Source organism: Pelophylax lessonae, assembly GCF_965119305.1.
Source record: "Pelophylax lessonae genome assembly, chromosome: 2".
Taxonomy (NCBI): Eukaryota; Metazoa; Chordata; class Amphibia; order Anura; family Ranidae; genus Pelophylax; species Pelophylax lessonae.
The window spans coordinates 82,884,676-82,907,712 of NC_138769.1; the positions used below are offsets into that span (position 1 = coordinate 82,884,676).

The 23,037-nt window shown below is 40.4% G+C and overlaps 1 protein-coding gene across 3 annotated transcripts in view; it reads left to right on the plus strand.

Annotated features, from left to right (window-relative positions):
• The window catches only part of NCAM2 (neural cell adhesion molecule 2), a 491,943-nt gene that overhangs the window by 416,801 nt on the left and 52,105 nt on the right, over positions 1 to 23,037 (plus strand). For all 3 annotated transcript variants that reach the window (XM_082247052.1, XM_082247051.1, XM_082247053.1), the window contains one exon: positions 17,122 to 17,302. In XM_082247052.1, coding sequence (XP_082103178.1) covers positions 17,122 to 17,302 — 181 coding nt within the window. The remainder of the gene's footprint in view (positions 1 to 17,121; positions 17,303 to 23,037) is intronic.

Below are 23,037 nucleotides of genomic sequence, written 5' to 3' on the forward strand. Positions count from 1 at the left end.
CAAAGATTGTGTTCACTGCACGCCAAAAGGATTGTCTTCACTGCACCCCACAAAGATTGTGTTCACTGTACCCCACAAGGATTGTCTTCACTGCACCCCACAAAGATTGTGTTCACTGTACCCCACAAAGATTGTGTTCACTGTACCCCCCAAAGATTTTGTTCACTGCACCCCACAAGGATTGTCTTCACTGCACCCCACAAAGATTGTGTTCACTGTACCCCACAAAGATTGTGTTCACTGTACCCCACAAAGATTTTGTTCACTGCACCCCACAAAGATTGTGTTCACTGCACCCCAAAAGGATTGTCTTCACTGCACCCCACAAAGATTGTGTTCACTGTACCCCACAAGGATTGTCTTCACTGCACCCCACAAGGATTGTCTTCACTGCACCCCACAAAGATTGTGTTCACTGTACCCCACAAAGATTGTGTTCACTGTACCACCCAAAGATTTTGTTCACTGCACCCCACAAGGATTGTCTTCACTGCACCCCACAAGGATTGTCTTCACTGCACCCCACAAAGATTGTGTGCACTGTACCCCACAAAGATTGTGTTCACTGTACCCCACAAAGATTTTGTTCACTGCACCCCACAAAGATTGTGTTCACTGCACCCCAAAAGGATTGTCTTCACTGCACCCCACAAAGATTGTGTTCACTGTACCCCACAAGGATTGTCTTCACTGCACCCAACAAGGATTGTCTTCACTGCACCCCACAAAGATTGTGTTCACTGTACCCCACAAAGATTGTGTTCACTGCACCCCAAAAGGATTGTGTTCACTGCACCCCACAAAGATTGTGTTCACTGTACCCCACAAAGATTGTGTTCACTGTACCCCCCAAAGATTTTGTTCACTGCACCCCACAAGGATTGTCTTCACTGCACCCCACAAAGATTGTGTTCACTGTACCCCACAAAGATTGTGTTCACTGTACCCCACAAAGATTTTGTTCACTGCACCCCACAAAGATTGTGTTTACTGCACCCCAAAAGGATTGTCTTCACTGCACCCCACAAAGATTGTGTTCACTTTACCCACAAGGATTGTCTTCACTGCACCCCACAAGGATTGTCTTCACTGCACGCCACAAAGATTGTGTTCACTGTACCCCACAAAGATTGTGTTCACTGCACCCCAAAAGGATTGTCTTCACTGCACCCCACAAAGATTGTGTTCACTGTACCCCACACAGATTGTGTTCACTGTACCCCCCAAAGATTTTGTTCACTGCACCCCACAAGGATTGTCTTCACTGCACCCCACAAAGATTGTGTTCACTGTACCCCACAAAGATTGTGTTCACTGTACCCCCCAAAGATTTTGTTCACTGCACCCCACAAGGATTGTCTTCACTGCACCCCACAAAGATTGTGTTCACTGTACCCCACAAAGATTTTGTTCACTGTACCCCACAAAGATTGTGTTCACTGTACCCCACAAAGATTTTGTTCACTGCACCCCACAAAGATTGTGTTCACTGCACCCCAAAAGGATTGTCTTCACTGCACCCCACAAAGATTGTGTTCACTGTACCCCACAAGGATTGTCTTCACTGCACCCCACAAGGATTGTCTTCACTGCACCCCACAAAGATTGTGTTCACTGTACCCCACAAAGATTTTGTTCACTGCACCCCAAAAGGATTGTGTTCACTGCACCCCAAAAAGATTGTGTTCACTGCAGCCCACACACAGAAAAATGGATGTGGATCACTGACACCTGCCTATCTCCTATCCCACACCACACAGCAATATCGATTGTAGTTTGTAGAACACACTGACCCTATAATTCAGCAGACTCTATCCCTAAAATGCCTACAACTCGCCCTGCCTAAACACTCCGACCTGACCCTAAATTCTATCCGGACACCAATTCATTTTCCCTGCCTGTCTTTCCCTAATCAGCAGCCAGCACGTATGTGTGCTCTGTCCCTGAGCTAAGCAGCAGAATGACGCCGCTGCGGCTGCCTCGAACTTATAAAGACTTGGTCACATGCTTCAGACGGCCAATCACAGCTACTCATACATTTGCAGGCATGGCTGGGATAGCTTAAGGTACACCAGTTAAACGATTGTTGATTGGCTGTTGAAAGCCCGCCATGAAAAGAGCGCCAAAACATGCAAAACCCGGAAATAAAACGACCGAACACGGATTTTTTACCCGATCATACAGTAAAGTGTCCGTGTCCGTGTTCGGGTAACAAAAATCTAATTATTCGGTACGAACACGAATAATACAGTCCGTGTTCGCTCAACACTAGTGTTGACCTGTAAACCTGGCTGTGAAGGGGGGGATTGTAGACCCAGAGCTAGAAGGCAGCCACAATGGGTTTGCCAAGGCATCCGGAAGCTGCATTTGGGCTCTGCTTCTTTGGAGCTGGTGTGAAATTCCAGTGCTTGTACTGGGCATTTCCTCCTGGGGTCCAGCGCCGTTGGCGTTTGCCGATTGGCCATTGGCGCTGCTGGTGTCTGCCTGGTTTTCAGGGCGGTGTCTTTTGGGCCGAACTTCTTCCTCCTCCGATTCAGTTCCCGATGTAAAGCCTTCAAAGAGCTCAAATTCTGAACCAGATTCAGAATTGGTTTCGGCATCGGAAAGTGAGAGCTCCCCGCTGCTCTCATCCGTCAGGGTTAATAATTGATAGGCCTCTTCGGCAGTGAAAACCTTTTTGGACTTGGACATGGTGGCTGTATGAAGGGTGACAGGTACTCGGGTACTTTGCTGGGCAGGTGACAGGCAGGTGACAGGTACTCTGGTACTGGTGATCAGGTGGCAGGTACTCATGTACTCCAATAGGCAGATGACAGGTACTCGGGGTACACTGATGGGCAAATGACAGGCAGGTGATAGGTACTGATGGGTACTGATGAGTACTGATGAGTAGTACTGATACTGATAGGTGATACTGATACTGTACTGATGGGTACTGATGATCAGTACTGATACTGATAGGTGATACGTAATGATGGGTACTGATTAGTATTGATGAGTAGTGATGGGTACTGATGAGCAGGCAGCAAGTACTCGGGTACTTCAGGTGGCAGGTACTCTGATGAGCAGGTGGAAGGTACTCGGGTACTCTGATGGGTAGGTGACAGGTACTCGGGTACTCTGATGGGTAGGTGACAGGTACTCGGGTACTCTGATGGGTAGGTGACAGGTACGTGGGTACTCTGATGGGTAGGTGACAGGTACTCGGGTACTCTGATGGGCAGGGGACAGGTACTCAGGTACTCAGATGGGCAGGTGACAGGTACTCAGATGGGCAGGTGACAGGTACTCTGGTGACAGGTCCTCTTTATTTGGTGGGGGAAATCAGGGCACAGTAATTTCACAGTACTCTGTGGTAACTCACTGTTTGCAGATTTCTTCCTCACACTGGATCGGTGTGTGAGGAGAAGAGCCTGGTAACAGTGAGTTACCACTGCTTTGTTGACATTAGTGACCGGCTGTGATTGGACAAAAAGCAAGTTTCATTGGCTCTTTACCTAGATCGGGGATTGGCTCTGTCCGAGAGAGGAGCCTCGTCCCCGATCGCTGCTCTGCGCGCCCCCGGAGGCGTGCATTGCAGAGAGAATGAGCGGCTCATGCTGGAGCCTCTGATGTGATCGGCTGTGATTGACACAGCCGATCACGTGGTAAACAGCCAATTTTCATTGTCTGTTTACCTAGATCAGGGATGGGCTATGTCTGAGGGACGAGCCTCATCCCTGATCGCCACGCTGCACACCCCCAGGTACGCGCAGTAGCGGCGAGAGTGGGCGGACGTCATATGCCGGCACCCGGATCGAGAAAAACTTCCTGCTGCCGTCATTTTATTATGGCACGTTATGGAAGTGGTTAAAGAAGCAGAACCTCCAGAGCTGAACCCCCAGCTGCAGTGGGAAACAAAACATTTATTACGACTGCTAAAAGTAATAGTTTCCCACTCAAGCTGGTTGTTATGGAGACAGTGGCCACTAGCATCTTAACAACCCGTGAAATATGCCCACCCAACCCATTTAACTATTGATCCAAAGTACTGCTCAGCATAAATTACAGTTTCCTAGCTGGCACCAAAATATAAAAACGGGTTGGGTCCCCTGGTTGACGTTGACCAAATATAGAAATGATCATGTTTAGTCAGTGACATAAAGAGAATCCCTGGTGATGTCATTGACAAAATATGAACCAGAGAGTGATGTCACACACCAGGGGATGAAAAGGCATCTTGCCTGTCATGCCCCCTATTAGCCCTCCAGCATGTGACATTAACCCCCTTTTCCTTCCCCGAAGTCACCTGGATCTCTCTTTTCCTGCACTTTTGGCTTTGGGCAGCAATCCTCCCTTACAGCTTGAGAGTGAAAGAATAGACTGAAGGAGACCACAGAAGTCAGCTGAGCTTACTATGCCATATGTGCGCTTATCCATGTGAACTTGTAAGTGACCATTTGTCTTTTTTCTAAATAAATGTTCTGGTAATACCACAACTAAACTATTCATTTTCACCCTCTGGTGCCTGTTTTACATACTATCAGTTGAGGATTTCCCAAAATCTTGGAGAGGAGCTACAGCTAGTGTTATGGAATATAGACCCATTAACCATTGATGTACCAACCTTTATGTTGGGCTTTGAATAGATTTTCAGAAATTGTGAGGTTCAATTTTGGTACATGAATATTATCTTTTTATTACTACTGTGTTTTTAGCTCCGCTTGTTTCCAATTCCACTGTCAGCAGTCTCAATTGTGAGCTTATATTACACTCATAAACATTTAACCACTCCCTTTAATTAGTATACTGAAAGGAAAAAAAGACAGAAAAGGAAAAGAAAAAGCTGATAATAAAAGTCCAAAAAACAAACAGAAAAGGAAACCCTTAGACCAGGCATGTCCAACCTGCGGTCCGAGGGCCACATGCGGCCCGGAGCCACAGGCAATGCGGCCCACTGCCCCCTGACAATTTTTTTTTGCTGGGGAGGAAGGAAGTTGGGTCGGGGGCACGGCCACAGAGGTTTCCAACTAATAGTAGGCAGCGGCTGCCTCAGAGGGGGGGAGGCGAGCATCACTGAAGTGGTCATGGTGGTTACAAAGTTCCTTTATTATCTCTCAGAAGAAGTAAACCTCTGTATACTGATTCCATTTCATTTGACCATCCTCTAGTTGTGTTAAATTAGTGCGGGGGACACGGCAGCGCGGGAAGGGCGCAGCGGCATTTTATTACTTTATACCTTAACTTTAGTATATATTTTATATGCGGCCCGAGAAAATTTCACTACACTCAATGTGGCCCAGAGAAGCCAAAAGGTTGGACACCCATGCCTTAGACAATCAGTCAACAGTCAGGGTACCTGAAATAGCACAAATCCTGAGTTTTTAACTCCAGTAGGTTTAAACTGTGTTCAAGCTCTGACAGTGAAATGTTTTGGGGATGATTTACTAATGGCAAATACACTGATCACGTTGCAAATGAAGTTGATGATGGAAGTCAGCAAAGTTTCACCTCATTCACTAATCTTTTGGAAAAATGTCCCCTCAAAGTAAACAGTTTTTTGTTTTTTTTTACTTTAGTAAATAAGGGGCAAGTGAGGTCATGTCAAAATGTTAATCCTATTCTAAATTGATATATGTCACAAATCAAAAGTGGAATTGACACTATATTGAGTGTCACTCACACTCCTGGGATGTGTACCGTGTTTGTTATACAGTAAAAACTGTGTGAACACTGTGAGCAAATGTGCACAGGGGTGCAAGGGGTGTATGTGTTCCGTGGTGATGGACACTCAAAATAAATGTGTTAACATAATAAAAGGTGAAAGTGCAGGTGATAAATATAAATATCCACAAATGAAAATACAAGTGATAGGTATAAATATCCACAAATGAACAGGAGAACAAAAACCCTCAACGGGGTTGTGACACTCAGTTCAAAGTGATAACACCACTATAAAGTGTACAAAGGAATAGGGAAAGGGTGTGTCAAGTCCCAATTAAATTCCCACAGGGATGTGGAGAGATCCAAAGGAAAAATCCTCTTGAACTTGACAGGTGCAGAAAGATCCTACCACCATATTGGGGACTGGCCCCTTACCAGAAGGGAGAAGATTCAAGGGCGTTAGTATCAGCTCAGACGTGAAGTGGATGCTCAGGAGGGGAAGTGAATCACTCAGATAGGGGGGTTCAGCCTCTTACCAAATCTTGAAATAAGCAGGGCTGGTATATACACTCCTATGCTGGTGTATCTCCTCAATCCTGGCTGTCCACACTCTGGGCGGTGACTCTCTGTGGCCAAGGTGAAGTCTCCCAAATGTATCTCCCAAAAACAGAAACCAGACCATAGTGCAGTACCACTGACCTCTCTCGAACCGGTATAAGTCTTCATGCGATCTTAGCAAGACTGCCAATGTAAGTGCACCCTTATTGTGTTACAATAAATGTCAGTGGTACTGCACTATGGTCTGGTTTCTGTTTTTGGGAGATACATTTGGGAGACTTCACCTTGGCCACAGAGAGTCACCGCCCAGAGTGTGGACAGCCAGGATTGAGGAGATACACCAGCATAGGAGTGTATATACCAGCCCTGCTTATTTCAAGATCTGGTAAGAGGCTGAACCCCCCTATCTGAGTGATTCACTTCCCCTCCTGAGCAACCACTTCACGTCTGAGCTGATAGTAACGCCCTTGAATCTTCTCCCTTCTGGTAAGGGGCCAGTCCCCAATATGGTGGTAGGATCTTTCTGCACCTGTCAAGTTCAAGAGGATTTTTCCTTTGGATCTCTCCACATCCCTGTGGGAATTTAATTTGGACTTGACACACCCTTTCCCTATTCCTTTTTACACTTTATAGTGGTGTTATCACTTTGAACTGAGTGTCACAACCCCGTTGAGGGTTTTTGTTCTCCTGTTCATTTGTGGATATTTATACCTATCACTTGTATTTTCATTTGTGGATATTTATATTTATCACCTGCATCTTCACCTTTTATTATGTTAACACATTTATTTTGAGTGTCCATCACCACGGAACACATACACCCCTTGCACCCCTGTGCACATTTGCTCACAGTGTTCACACAGTTTTTACTGTATAACAAACACGGTACACACCCCAGGAGTGTGAGTGACACTCAATATAGTGTCAATTCCACTTTTGATTTGTGACATATATCAATTTAGCGCACCGGATTTTTTATACACATGTTTATCCCCATTTGGCTCTAAGGTTGCAGCTTTATTTTGATCACAGATCCTGCGCACAATTTTTCCATACACAATCCTATTCTAGTAAGAAATTGCAAATCTCAAATGTGGTGATTCCTTTTTCAAAAAAAAAATGGCTGCACACTGATGTGTCCACCTTGGTAAGAGCCTTACAACAACCTCACAAATTAACTTAGCCATAGAGCTGGTCTCTATAAATAAGCCAATTTGGGGGTGAAATACATCAAATGGGGAGGTCCCAGATGGGGCTTTGTGTTGTATTTCTCTGGTACATTAAAGCTTTTCCTATGCTGGAAACCTTGGTGTGCAACTGGTCTTTTCTTAATTGTGGGCTTTTCTCAGGCTCCTGTCTAGTGTGAGCCCACAACAGCAAGTCAATTTAGGGGTTAGGAATTAGCCCCCATCTCAGTGGTTAATATACTCTTTTGAGGACAAACTTTCATTTTTTATGACAATGTATTTAGGGATTTCTTTAATGCTACTGTATGTTACTGTATTCACATGGCTACAAAATTGATATATATTTGACATATATTTATTAACAAAACTACACAATCTGGTTATTTACATTTCAACCTTAGATAAAAAGCTTAGTAGTCCCTTTATCTTATGCATATGAAGCGGTGTCTGTGTTTATTATTTTGTCCTTTGCTTCCAGATTTTTAAATGTAGCATTAAGCAATAATTCTTTATAATTTTTCTGTTTCACCAGTCTTGCCATCTCTTACGTCATGATGAAAACATTCTTCCTGTTCCTGACTTTGCATCTAGATTTTTTTGGAAAAAGGTCCCACTGTACATCAAAAATGTAATGCTTCTTGAGAATCCTAAAGCTTTGGATTTTCCCAATATCTTTTCAACAATGAGTACATATTTAGATACCTTTTATTCCCAAGGAGCTTAGTAACTACACTTTTAAAAAATCTGGGGCTGATTTACTAAAACTGGAGAGTGCAAAATCTGGTGCAGCTTTGCATAGAAATTAATCAGCTTTCACATTTTTTTTTTGTCAAAGCATGAAATGTACAAGCTGAAGTTGGCTACCATGCACAGCTCTACCAGATTTTGCACTTTCCAATTTTAGTAAATCAATCCCTACACCTTTTTTTATTAAGTCAATGCAGACAGGTTTTCATCTGACATCAGTTTTTGAATGCCTGGTCCAACAAAAGTACCATCTTAAAATGGACTTCTTATAGGTTACCTAACTTTATGCAGAGGTACATCCTCAACTTTTTTTATGTCTTAACAAACTGTTTCATAAGGCCCAGTTTTATATGTAGAGGTGGCAGAAGTGTTTTCTTTAGGTTGACAACATTTTTGTGCAAAATATTCTTGCTACCTGCTTTTAGAGCTCTTCTTTCTGGCCAGTCGTTTTGCTCCATATGTTGATTCCTTGTTCTGGTATCCCATTCACAAAGGAAATGTGGGAACTTAGTATATCAGCCCTATGACCAATAAAACATGTATAATACCATGAGATCTCAACAAATCATCAACTTATGATCACCATATTATATCTTTGTAAAAACCATTTCCAAAGGTCCTAAAACTTTCTTTGAGATATGGTGAGTAACTAACAGGAACAGATGCATGCTTCCTTTGTTTCCATTGTGCAAAAGAACAGCTTTTAGACTTTAGTTAGAAGAGTTGATAAAAATATCCATTTATTCAATTTGTACTCAACAGCAAATTTCTGTATCAAACCATCAACAGCACTACAGTAAACTAATTTGCCCTCCAGTGAAAAAAAAGAAAAGACTTAAAAGTTCTGTTAGTATTCAAATATATTAATACTTTAGCTGCTAATATATATTTACTTTAATCTGAAGAAGAAAGCCGGCCAAATATGGATTGAAATTTGGCCAGTTCTGCAGGAACTGGCTGAATTTTGGTTCATGTGTGGGCAGCCTGGTTGTACACAAGTTGATCTATCGATCGACTTGTGTACAACCAGACTATTGGAGATTTATTTTTTTTCTCCAGCAATGCCACCGACTTTAGATTGTAGTGCTGATCTCTCCACTGTCAGAATACAATAGCTTAGTGAGAGGGATTCCCCCCCCCCTTTTCCATGTCAAATGTGTTGATGAGGGAATTCAGTAATTTCCTTTTGTTCAACCTGTTAGTTGAAAAAAATAAATAAATACTCATGTATGGCCAGCCTAAGAGTTCAGCAGAATCTTTTGGCAATCCCGAATCTCACACTAAATTGTTCAGTTGAGATTAAATGCAGAATTGACTTTCAATATTACTTTCAAACTCTTCATGATCTGAGCAAAAATAGTAGTCATCACAGTGGTTATGGGCTGTCTCTGTATCATTGGCCCAGCAAATTTGAACAATTTATTTTTTCCTTTAGGTCATTTCCTTAGATTCTCTACATAATTAGAACAAACCTTGTGTGTCTTGATCTTCCAGTTCCACAAAATAGGAAAGGTACATATTTCTTAATTACAAATTTCCCAAAAATAGAACATGACTCATCCATAGCTAGCCATGATTCACAACTTACTACAGTCTTCAGTACAAGACAAAGAGTCTTGAATCCTAAAGTAAAAATCCTTTAATTCACTGATAAGAAACATGTTCTAAATCTCTTACAGAAATCACACTAGACAATAAACCTGCACATTTAATCTAAGCTGAACAATTGAATTCACAACTGATATGGCGTGGTGACCCAGTTTTTCTAGCCATTTCCATAAATCTGTAATTTTCTGAAATTTACCAGGATGTTGGCAAATCACAAAATGTGTTGCCAAGTGTGGAGATAAATTGGCAAATATATCAACCCTGCACCAATTATCAAGTTAACTCCTTCCCACCCACCATAACCCATGCTGGGGAATGGGGATTCATTATTATACATTTTTGCCATTGAGAGCAGCTCCCAATCCTGGCTGTCACTGGCAGATTGGGTTTCCACTAATAATCAGGAACTAATCAGCAGGGTTCCTGATCATGTGATCACTGTGCTAAGTATGACCTAATTACATGAAATCTGGAGGCCTAAATAAAAAAATGAAAGCCTTAACCTTGCAGGTGAACACAACCAGTTTGCAGTTTCCATGTGCAGTGCCATAGGTTTAAAGATGTAACGATTAAACTGGATTATTACCAATAAAATAAAAATCAATTGATTAAAACTTTTTTTGTAAGCCTACAATAAAAAAAGAAGAAGGGTTATTTAATTGGGGTATTAAAGTAAATCTTATACAAATTTCTTAAATATATTATACAAAATTAGGTATGCAGACTAGTCTTTGAATTGTTGTCAGGTTACTGATGCTACTGAATTTTCCTGGGCAACTAGGTATTGTTAACCACACTGAAGGGTTAACCATCACATGCTACTAAATTTGGCCTCAGCGTCTAGTCACAATAGGGTCCGGCAGGGAATGCTAATCTTGTTGCTTGATAAATGGATCATTAACACATTATATATGAAACTCAGTAATCAAAATATAGAGAAGCAAGCAAATAAAAAAGTGAAAGCCATGTCAAAAATTAATTAACTACTGGCTAAAAATGTGATATGCTTAGATAATCCTGTCTGCAAAGCCACTGATTGTAAAAAATGAATTGTTAAACATTTTGTTACACTTCAAATCTTAATTGCACAGCAGAAAAAGCAACATTAACTGTCTGACATTAAGTACTATGCTACAAATAATGCTTAGTTAGACACACACACACACACACACACATTTTCTTTGCATTACTTAACTTCAGAGTTTAACAGCTACTCATATTCTTTACTTGATCAAAATTATATATATTGATGTAATGCACCTTTACTTACAATAGAATTATACAATTGTTTAAATCTGACTTATTATATTTGAGCATGCATAACTGTGTCTGAATTGCTTATTTTATTTAGTTTGCATTATGTATTGAAGTGTGTCTTCTAGTAAATCGACAAAGGTGTGGCAGCTGTAGATCTAGCTAGCCAGTAATTTCCTTTTTTAGAAAGTGGAATTTACTATTTTTGCCCACCAAACATGTGCAAATATTTAGGGCTTGGCCATACTACTTCCACTATTGCTAGCAGTAATGGTAGTAGCAATAGTAAAACACGTGTTTTTATTTTTTTTGTTTACAAAATTCTAATTGGGTGTATCAGATGATAGAAGCATAGAAATACAAAAATCATATGAATAGGATGTATATTTAACCTTAAAGCTAACAGAAAAAATATTTTTGCGTAATTTTATAAACTAAAGCTTTATCAGTGTATTTTGCATTAGGTAAAAGGTAGAAGAATGCTGATTCAACAACAATTATTATGGAAGAACTAATTTTTTTAAATTATATCAAAAAATATTTACTTAATTAAAACAAGAAGGATGTAATTAAAGGGAAATTATTTGTTAATTTAAATTGAATAATGGCTTATGAATGACTTGTAGATGGTTAGGTTAGGTCAAGAATTAAACTATAAAAATATATACTGGAAAGATAGAACGCATGCAACTCACACTCAAGGGGTATGTATACATGCATTAGTATAATATGTAAATGTTTGTTTTTCATACAAGTATTTTCTGAAATATACGCTTATATTAAATAGAGATGGTCGGAAAATTTAGGAAGATTTTATTTAGCCCATTTTATGTTTGTTTCATGGACACAGCTGTTGTCATTCCTCTCTACTTTGAGAGAAGGCATTGTGTAACACTCCAAGCTTTCTCAGTCCTCATCACTGTTCCAGATTTTCTTGCTCTAGGTGAATCTGGTGTTATGTAGACATAATCACTCACAAATGTCCTTCCTGTCAAGTGAGCACATTGGTGTATTACCATTTTTCTCACATTACTCACTGTCATTCACAGCGTTTTTTTTTTTTTTTTTTTTTTTTACATTAAAATTAACTAACTGTTTGTCAGATAATTAGCATGATCAAGCAAGGATATATTGATCATGAAACTATTGTTTTGACCTTTCCCATTGACTCCCATGCATTTGGCAAAGAGATCAGAAATTTTGGCAATGTGTAAAAATGGCATGTTTACCTATCCATTATGTTGAAAATCAGAGGTGGGGGACTCGAGTCACATCACTTCACTTAAGTCAGACTTAAGTCACCAGTTTGAGGACTTGAGACTTGCTTGACTAAAATTAATAAAAGACTCGACTTGACTTTGACTTGGTATTCATGACTTGAGACTTGACTTTGACTTGAGACATATGACTCGAAATGACTTTACTTTTTTAAGTTATTAATTGTTTGCATTTTCTCAAGATGCGTTAAAGCAAAATTAATGTGCCTGTTATGTTTCTGACACCACAGTCACTTAAAACACCTCAGTGTGTTCTGATTTTTAGGACACTGGCTGTTTAAAAATGGTAATACTTAACATGTTTTTAGTGACTGTGGTGTTGAAACATGACCGGACAAAGTATTTTGAGCTGTTTGGGAATTCAAAGTGTTTCTTTAATATGCTAAGAAAAAAGCACTTAGCAGTTTTGTTAATGTTGACAATAAAACAAAACCTTTCCTGACCACTGACTTTTAACTGATTTAAAGGTGAAAATTGGGGTAGATCGGTATTTTGACTTGATGTGTAACTTGACCAAAATAAATTACTTTACTTGCTTGACTTCTAGCAGTTACTCGACTTGACTTGCTTGCTTTTTGCCACAGTAACTTGGGACTTGCTTGAGACTTGAAGGTAAAGACTTGAGACTTGCTTGTGACTTGCACATGTGTGACTTACTCCCATGTCTGTTGAAAATAGCCTGTTAGGACTCTTTCACATTGGGATCAGCCTTTGCCTCCCTCTCTGAAAAGCAATTTTGCTTTTCAGAGGCTGATAGAACAGAAGCTGCCATGCATTTAGGAAGTGATCCTCCCACCTCTGAATGTCCATTTTTAAAGCTTAATGGGACTTTTTTAATGTAAATATTACATTGCAACCATGAGCTAAGTGTTTTCTGTTTCACTCAAATGGGTCACATTTGGAAATAGTTCCCTGCCCATCTAAAGCAACGTGGGGTAGCATTTTTGCTGTGGTTGCAAAGCACCAATTCCATGGCATGTGTACAATCCCAAGCAGCTGCATGTTGTCTTGTAGGTGGGTGGTTGGGGGATGGTAAAGCCATGGCTCCACCACCTATTTGTATCCCCCCCCCAGCCAATGACATGGATGGGGCCTTAAAGCATCACTACAATCTTTGTGAATTGGACAGTCAGCAATGTGTTACGAAAACATAAACATGTCCAAGAAACCACAGTATAACACAATTTTCTGTTCTACCCTAAATCACTTTATAGTTTATCATGCACAGAAAGAAGGGACTTTCTTTTAGTTCTCTTTTAACCACTTCAATACAGGTCACTTTCACCCCTTTCCTGCTCAGACCAATTTTAGCTTTCAGCATTGTTGCATTTTGAATGACATTTGTGTGGTCATGCAACAATGTACCCATATGCCATTTTTATAGTTTTTTTCATACAAATAGAGATTTATTTTGGTGATATTTTTTATTGTTTGCTAAATAAATAAAAAAGACTGAACATGTTGAATAAGAAATGTGTTTTTCTAGGACAAAATTTATTCTGTTATACTCCTTTGGTAAAAACAACCCAAATCAGTGTTTATTGTTTTGTCTGTAGGACAGTTATAGAATCCTCAAACTATGATATATATTTTTTAAAATTGATCATTCCTGATGTACTGAAGGCCTATCTCTTTTCTTGAGGCCTATAAACACCAGTACAGGGATACAAATCTCCCCCAAACTACCCATTTTTTGTAAAGTAGACAGTCCAAGATGTTCAGTAACAAGCATGGCCAGTTTTTGAAGTTGTAATGTTGTGTCACAATTGTTTGGAAAATGAAGAAATTTAAATAAAAAAAAATGTACATACTGTCACCAGCTCAGTACAGCATCATCATATAACCGGCGTGGAAGTGATAGTAACACCATATCACTCTGGGGGGAGGGGGCGATCAGGATTTGTTTCTTTTTACAGAATAGGATTGCTAGACAAGTTCCAGGAGGATGTCATAAAATATCCACCTGGAACGATGAAAGTCCCGCCCGACCTTCATTTTGCAATAGACCGGCGGGAAGTGGTTAAAGTGTATGATGAAACATTTGTTCATAGGGAGCAGAAAAGAATATCTGATCATTTATATGGAATTAAAACTCTCAAGATCACTTCTAAATCACTGAATAATAACTCCTAATCTAATAAATAAAAATATTATATATCTCTAGTAACCATTTGTTACAAAATTTGGTGTTTATTTAATCCTAACCACTTGACTTCCGGAAGATTTACAGGCCATTTATTTGTGATGCGGCCCTGCGTTACTTTAACTGGCAATTGGGCTGTCTTGCGACACTGTACCCAAATAAAATTTATATGATTTTTTACCACACATAGACCTTTTTTTGTAGTATTTGATCATCACTGTGTTTATTTTTTGCGCTATTAACAAAAAAATACTGACAATTTAAAAAAAGAAACAATATGTTTTACTTTCTGCCATCCAATAATTTTTTTTTAAAAAATCAATCTTTTTTACATATTTAGGCCAATATATATTCTGCAACTTTTTTTTGTAAAAAAAATCCCAATAAGGTATATTGATTGGTTTACACAAACAATAGAGCGTCTACAAACTATGACATATATTTATGGAATTTCTATTTTGTTTATATTTTATACTAGTAATGGCGGTGATCAGGGACTTATAGTGGGACTGCGCTAATGTGGTGGCCAATCGGATGCTAACTGACACTTTTAAAACGTGCGGGAACCAGTGACACTAATACAGTGATCAGTGCTAAAAATATGCACTGTTACTGTATTAATGACAATGTCTGGGAAGGTGTAAACATCTAGGGCGGTCAAAGTATTAACTTTGTGCCTAGCCAGGGTTTTTGTATACTGTGTTAGGTGCTTTTAGTAAGGGAAGAGATGGATTTTGCTCCCTGCTTTGCAGGAACACAAAATTTATACCCTCTCCCCATGTCAGAATGGAGATCTACCTTGTTTACAAAGACAGATCTCATTCCGTGCATTTTACAGATGATCAGCAGGTGCCAGCAGACATCCAGTGCCCGGCACCCACAGATCGGCTTCTGCTGTGAATAATAACAGCAGAAGCGGCCCGCCAGCGGCGTGCATGCTCCCTGCAGGTGGAAGTGCAGAATCACACCCTGTAATACTGCTATTTGGCGGTCTTTAAGTAGTTAATCATGAACTAAAATCAATTACATTTTATAAATATATATTACATAACTTTTATGTATTTATTATTTACAACCTAAACATTATTAGTTAAATCTGAAAATGGTAAATTGTAGACTAAAACATATGTTTTATTGCTTTCCTTTGTGTTATGAACAATGTTTTTGTATGTTATTTCTTGTATTATAATTTTTTGGAGAATCACAATAATTATTAGGGTACTTCTCAAAGACCTTAATCTAGTTTTCACATGCAGTAAGCTATTTGGTAGAAAACTGTTTGATTTACAGCTTCAGCTTATATGAATCTGCTTCAATGCCCTTGTCAAATAGCACATATATTTCTAACAGATTCTACCAGGTGCAAAACAAGCTATTTACAGTTTGCAATTAATTGCAACAATTTTCTATTTTCAATTTAACTGTGGCCAAAGGGACCTCTTGTATGTAATTGGTTTTATAATCTAAGTACTACTACACTTTATCTTCTGACTATGAATTGGGTGCTTTTGTATTTTAAGTAGTTATTATAATTGTCTCATTTGCATTGTTTTGCAAGTTCAGTTCTTTCCCATGTGAGCTGAATATGTTTTTGTATATTTTTTTGGGGAGTCTGTTGCTTGTAAACAAACTTCTCTTTTAACCGTAGAGTTTTGAAAGAATAAAGAGCACTGTATGTTGAAAATTCTAAAATGCATGGTGTGAGCTGAATTATAATTATTTTACCTAAACAATATATTAGTTATACCAGTACAAATATGCCTAGGCTGTTGAACAAGGGAACTTTAAAAAATAAACTCTAGTCAAATATTACATTAAAGTATATTGAAAGGCATTTTGGGGGGGATTTTTGGAGTAGGATATGGTTAAAACCCCTTTTAGGTTTTTGTTTTGACATCTTGGTCTCATTAATGAGATTTACCCTAATCTCCTGTTCTGTAGCTACAACAGAATGTGAGAGGACATTTCGAAGTAAGGAAATGCCTCTTTAAAGCCTTGCCGCACAGTGCATGCCCTTATGTGGCCTCAGTGAAGTGAGTCTTCTTTGGTGAAACTGCACATGTGCTTACCTGTATTTGCTCTGGAAACACCATCTTGCCAAGTCTCAAACTAAAGATTGGGATTTGGTATCTGTGATTGCCCATGATCTGCTATAACAATGACCCGTACAGCCTGGTCCTTTACTCTCTCCTTTTGAATTGAGAAAAAGCTACCTGTACATTGTATTTTTTTTCCTTACTAGAAGAGAAAAATGGCAACAAAAAATTGGTGGAAAAAATTTAAATAAAGAAAATACCTAGATCAGGGTTTGATCAGGGTCTGATCTAGGTCAGTGTCAGTGTTAGGGTCAAGGTCAGGGTTTAAAGGTCACTGTCAAAGATGGGATTCAAAGGTATGGGTCAGTGTTAAGATGTATAAAAACAAAATGTGTGCTATTGTTTAAACTAACAAAGCCTTGTACAATGATGAATAGTTTTGACTAATCTTAACTTTGGCGTTCCATCTACCTAATTTACAGATTATATTGGGAACACTATCATTAGACATACAAGATACAGTTGTGTGAGAAACATATTTTGGTTGCTAGGCATCCTCACTGGTAGTTCAGTGCTTATGTATTTGTTCTTACTGTGTGGATTTACAGTTAAGTATGACATTCCTCATTGAATGAACTATATACAGTCTGTTTGTTTTTTTTCCACAGAAAGATAAAGAAGATCAATGGCTTGAGAAGAAATTTCTTGGAAATAAAGATCAAATAGTTCTAGAACACCTACAGTGGAATATGGAATATGAAGTTCAGATTATAGCAACAAATAGGCTTGGTCAATCTGAACCAACAATGTATGAGTTTATAATGCCACCAAAACCCAACATTATTGCTGGTATGTGCACTGTCCTATCCATTATTGCTTCCACATAATGTATGTATTCAATTTCTATAGATCATTTTTAATACTCTAAGAAATGTTTCTGAGGTCGAGGGTGAAGAAGCGAAACTTGAAGACATAATTTGGGATCTTATCCTAGTGCCGTTCTTTCACTCTGGATCCAGGATAGGGTAGAAGTGGGTCTCCACCATAACCTTAACTGGTTTAGGATTGTGGCTTTGTAGTACAACTTGACATTGGGAGCACCCAGACCTGTAAGTTTGGTGGGTGTCAGTAGGTTAGTAGATTTGATCCTGGGTGCTTGCCTCACCATTTGAGAGTGTTCAGAATAGCTTGTAATTTCTTCAGGTGAGCTGAAAGAAATGGTATAGGTAATGCTCAGAATACATTAAGAATGTGAGGGATGGTAGCTAGAAGAACTATCCTTATGGAATGGATCTCCTTCACTCCTCCAACGGTTAAGGCCTTGAAAACAGATCTGTTTATTCTATGTCAGAAAGAAAAGCTAGACTTAATTTTTTCCAACCAATGGAGCCACCTCTGATTTATCCACAAGTGGTCCTCCTTTTTGGAAAAAATTACTGTTCAATAAGAGGCTCAGATCTGGTGTTTTTGTTTTTACTATACTACCACAGTACTGACCCTTTTAATTTCTATTGGTCAACTATATCTGGTATGCCCGTTCTGAGGTTATTAATCCCCTGACAAATAGCTCACATTTTCTCTTTAACCCTGGATGGTGAGTTTGGATGTCTCTAACAGTCTCTTCACCAGTGTGTGGTGAAACCTTGACAGGCCGTTGGTGGACAGGAACTCTAGTTACGCCTTTATCAAGCATGGCTCACATCGGTTTTGTCAATGTACCCATCTGATTATAGTATTACTTAGAATATCTCCCTCACATCGGATTTGCAACCCTTCTCTTTCTTTCTCTCTCTCTCTCTAGGTCTTTGTGTTTGCTCAGCTACCTTTTAATTAATCGTTTAGGGTTTTACGCTTATTTGGCTTAGATATTGTAAACTGTACTGTGATACCTCGGGACACCCCTCACCCCCTCCCCTATTCTCCCACCTTAACCCTCTGTACCCTACCCCCCTCATTCCCTATCTTCCTGTATCCCCTCCCCATATATCAAAATACTCCTTCTATTCCTTAATACGAAATCTATTTTGCTACCTATGTTTGTTACTTGCTTTGAATTATCGATGATGTGTCCTTTACACTTTGTAATGTTTATTTGAAAATGAAAACATTTTCTTAAAAAAAAAAAAAAGAATGTGTGAGGGATTAAAAACACTTTAGCCAGAGCGATTCTTCCTGCCCATGAAGGGGATAAAGATTTAAGAGAAAGGACAGTTTGAGTGAGTTTGGTTATCAGAGTAGAGAAGTTGTTGTATAGTAGTTTAGAACTAGGGGAAGTTAATTTGATTCCCAGATATTGGAGGGAAGATAGAGGAGCTCAGATAGATGAGCATGGTGCAATGGACACAATAGCATTTTTAATGTATGGAGGTAAGCCAATAGGAAGCATATTACATGCATTATGGTTTAATTAATATAGTAAAAGGCTGTCAAAATGGTCAAGCAGTTGATAGGGGGGGGGGGGGGGCAGTGAATGTAGGGGATCAGTTTGGAAGGGAATTACGTCATCTGCATAAAGTCCTTTTTTATGATGTTTCTCCAACTTTTATTCCTGATGTTTGGGAGTTAGTTTGGATGTGCTCAGCCAGGGGTTCCATAATAAGGGAAACGATAATAGGGGAAAGAGGGCAGCCCTGCCTTGTTCCATTTGTGATGGAGAATGGGGTCAAATGTACCCTATTGAATGCTTTTTCACCATCTAAGGAATTTAGTAGAGAGGGGATATTGTAGCGTTCGCCCATTGGATAAGGTTGATGGAGCGTCTAGTGCCGTCAGAGGTTTGTTGTCCAGGGATGAAGCCCACTTGATCGGGATGTATAAGATAAACGATGAGTTGAGCGATGCGATTGGCAAGATTTTTGCATAAAGTTGGATATCTGGGTTAAGAAGGGAGATGGGGCAGAAGTTAGCAGAGTTATCTAAGGGTTTACCTGGTTTGGGTATAGTTATAATAATAGATTCTAAAAATTCTTGAGGGCAAGAGCAACACTCCATGATACTGTTGAATGTATCTGTCAAGTGAGGGGTCATATGATCAGTTAGTTGTTTTTAATATACAGTATCTCACAAAAGTGAGTACACCCCTCACATTTTTTAAAATATTTTATTATATCTTTTCATGTGACAACACTGAAGAAATTACACTTTTCTAAAATGTAAAGTAGTGAGTGTCCAGCTTGAATAACAGTGTAAATTTTCTGTCCCCTCAAAATTACTCAACACACAGCCATTAATGTCTAAACCGCTGGCAACAAAAGTGAGTACACCCCTAAGTGGAAATGTCCAAATTGAGCCCAATTAGCAATTTTCCCTCCCTAGTGTCATGTGACTCGTTAGTGTCACAAGGTCTCAGGTGTGAATGGGGAGCAGGTGTTATCACTCTCTCAAACTGGTCATTGGAAGTTCAACATGGCACCCCATGAGGACCTGAAAAAAGATGGCCTAGGCTATAGGAAGATTGCTAAGACCCTGAAACTGAGCTGCAGCACAGTGGCCAAGACCATACTGCAGTTTAACAGGACAGGTTCAAGTCAGAACAGGCCTCGCCATAGTCGATCAAAGGAGTTGAGTGCAGGTGCTCAGCATCATATCCAGAGGTTGTCTTTGAGAAATAGACGTATGAGTGCTGCTAGCATTGCTGCAGAGGGTAAAGGGGTGGGGGGTTCAGCCTGCCAGTGCCCAGACCACATGCCGCACACTGCATCAAATTGGTCTGCATGGCTGTCATCCCAGAAGGAAGCCTCTTCTAAAGATGATACACAAGAAAGCCCGCAAACAGTTTGCTGAAGACAAGCAGACTAAGGACATAGATTACTGGAACCGTGTCCTGTGGTCTGATGAGACCAAGATAAATTATTTGGTTCAGATAGTGTCAAGCGTGTGTGGCAGCAACCAGGTAAGGAGTACAAAGACAAGTGTGTCTTGCCTACAGTGAAGCATGGTGGTGGGAGTGTCATGGTCTGGGGCTGCATGAGTGCTGCCGGAACTGGGGAGCTACAGTTCATTGAGGGAACCATGAATGCCACCATGGAGGAGAGAAAGAGGACTCCAGTGACAACCTGTGAAGCTCTTATGAACTCCATGCCCAAGTGGTTTAAGACAGTGCTGGAAAATAATGGTGGCCACACAAAATATTGACACTGTGGGCCCAATTTGGACATGTTCACTTAGGGGTGTACTCACTTTTGTTGCCAGCGGTTTACACGTTAATGGCTGTGTGTTGAGTTATTTTGAGGGGACAGTAAATTTACAGTTATGCAAGCTGTACACTCACGACTTTACATTGTAGCAAAGTGTCATTTGTTCAGTGTTGTCACATGAAAAGATAAAATAAAATACTTTGTATTTACAAAAATGTGAGGGGTGTACTCACTTTTGTGAGACATTGTATAATATATAATATAATATATATAATTACATTATAGAAGGAAGGTTTATAGAATCTAGGAACTGGTGAAGTTTGTCCGAGATCGGGGCTGGGGTGCAGACTTGTCTCGGAGGTTGTATAGTGAGGAGTAGAATTGATTAAATTGTTCCACAATTTCTGATGGACTAAAGATTTTGCAGTTATCAGTACCTATCAAAAAGGGAATCTTAGGGGGGGGCATGGCTGTGGGCGCAGAAGATGGCTGCTATGTAAGCTAGCTCCGCAAGCCACCCGAGACACACGCCGTAAAGAGGGCTCCACCAGCTCCGGTATCTACCTGCACTGGTCCGCTGACACCCGCTGACACTGCCGAGATGACCCGCAGGAAGAAGGAATCCGTGCAGCTGTCTAAACTGTCCGGATACTTTATCTCACAGATGCATGGTTTCCACCAAGATGGCGCCGGAGGCCCGGGACGCGCGCAGAGCCCTAAGTAGGGAGCCGGTCTGCTTCCGAAGCTGACCCCGCTCCAGCCGCCACTTCCACAGCGTAAGGTGATCGGGAACCTGGTCAGTCCTCGGGCTCCCCTTCGCCGCCCTCACTGTCCTCCAGAAGCCCTGCAAAAAACAGGCAGAGAAGGGACTCCACACCGCCCGACTTCCCTGGCGCAGCAGGTATGGATCTCTCTCCCCACCTCCCAGCACTAGCAGCACAGCTACCTTTGGCAAAGGATCCACTGGCTACACACTCCACAGGGGGCAACCCCATCTCCGAGGCTGCAATGAGGGACATGTCCTTGGGACATGTGTTGCATGAGGAAAAGTTGTTTGATGTGTGGAGGTGCCACCATACCACGGAGAGGGATTACTCGTTCTTCTCCGCTAGGCACAACTACTATTCCTGTTAGATATGTTCTTTGTGGATTTGTTTTTACTGGACAAGGCTTCCTCCTCTACAGTCAATGACATAACGTGGTCAGACCCCTCTGCCGTCGAATTGACTATAGAGGAAGCAGCAAAATGTACTAACTCCTACATTTGGAGGTGTGATCTCTGCATGCTTTTGTATGCATGGCACACTTATATTCAGGGGAGGAGGGGAATATCAACTAAAAGAAAAAAGAAAACAGCGATAACAGGCAAACAATCATTTGGCGTATTGTGCAAGAGAGTCCATCACGGGGAAACTACAAGGGTTGTAATAAATGCTATGCAGCCAATGCTGAAAACTGGTATGGTAAGAGTTAGGTGTTATTCACTAGGTGGCAAGTATTCGAGATGCATTGTTGGAATACAGCAATAGATGGAGTGGGATCTGAGGGAGGGGATAAACCCCAATTTTGCAGCTGCTTCAAGCCTTGCCTAACCTTCCTAGCAGTATTCCCGAGTGGGGCTCGGGGTTAAATTTCAGTGCCAAAAGCGGTAATTCCGAGCCACACTCGGGGTACCGCTAGGAAGACCGCTGGATCCTGGTAGAGGGTTACTTACCTTGTCCCCGGGATCCAGCGATGTGTCCCGGCGGTGTGCGGCGGCGGATCTTCCTCCCGATGCTCTGTGTGCCCCGGCTTACGTCTCCTGCGACGTGACGTTCACAGGGGTGTGAAACCGACGGCAAATTCAAAAGTAAAACACACCAAACACACTGATACATTGCAAAATAAAATAAATTCACATTAGTTTGCCCCCCAGTGCCCTTTCCTGCAGTTTTACTGTACTTTATATATATATATATATATATATATATATATATATATATATATATATATATATATACATACATACATACTTTACCTTATTTATATTTATTTATTATATTATGATTTATGATTTTGTGTTTCAAACTTTATCATACCCGAGATGTTATAAAGAAGAACGCATAGTAAAAAAAAATCCTATGTAAATAGTTGGTTTGGGCTGCTCATTCTTAAGAATTACATGCAAAATAATGGTACCGCTTTCAGCACCTAAAATCCGAAAGAATCATACCGCCAGGGAGGTTAAGGTGGTGGATGGTCACCGACTTGCCCTGAAATTTGACAATGAGCTTTGTTGGGAAATCCCATTTGTAGATGACACTACACGCTCTCAGGATGAATGTAATAGGCGCAAGTTCCTTGCATTTTTGGGCAGTCTCTGCGGATATGTCTCTGTATATTGTTAGAGTTAAATACAGCTCTGGGAATGCTGCCATATTTTTGGTGGACAGAAGTATGCGTTCCTTT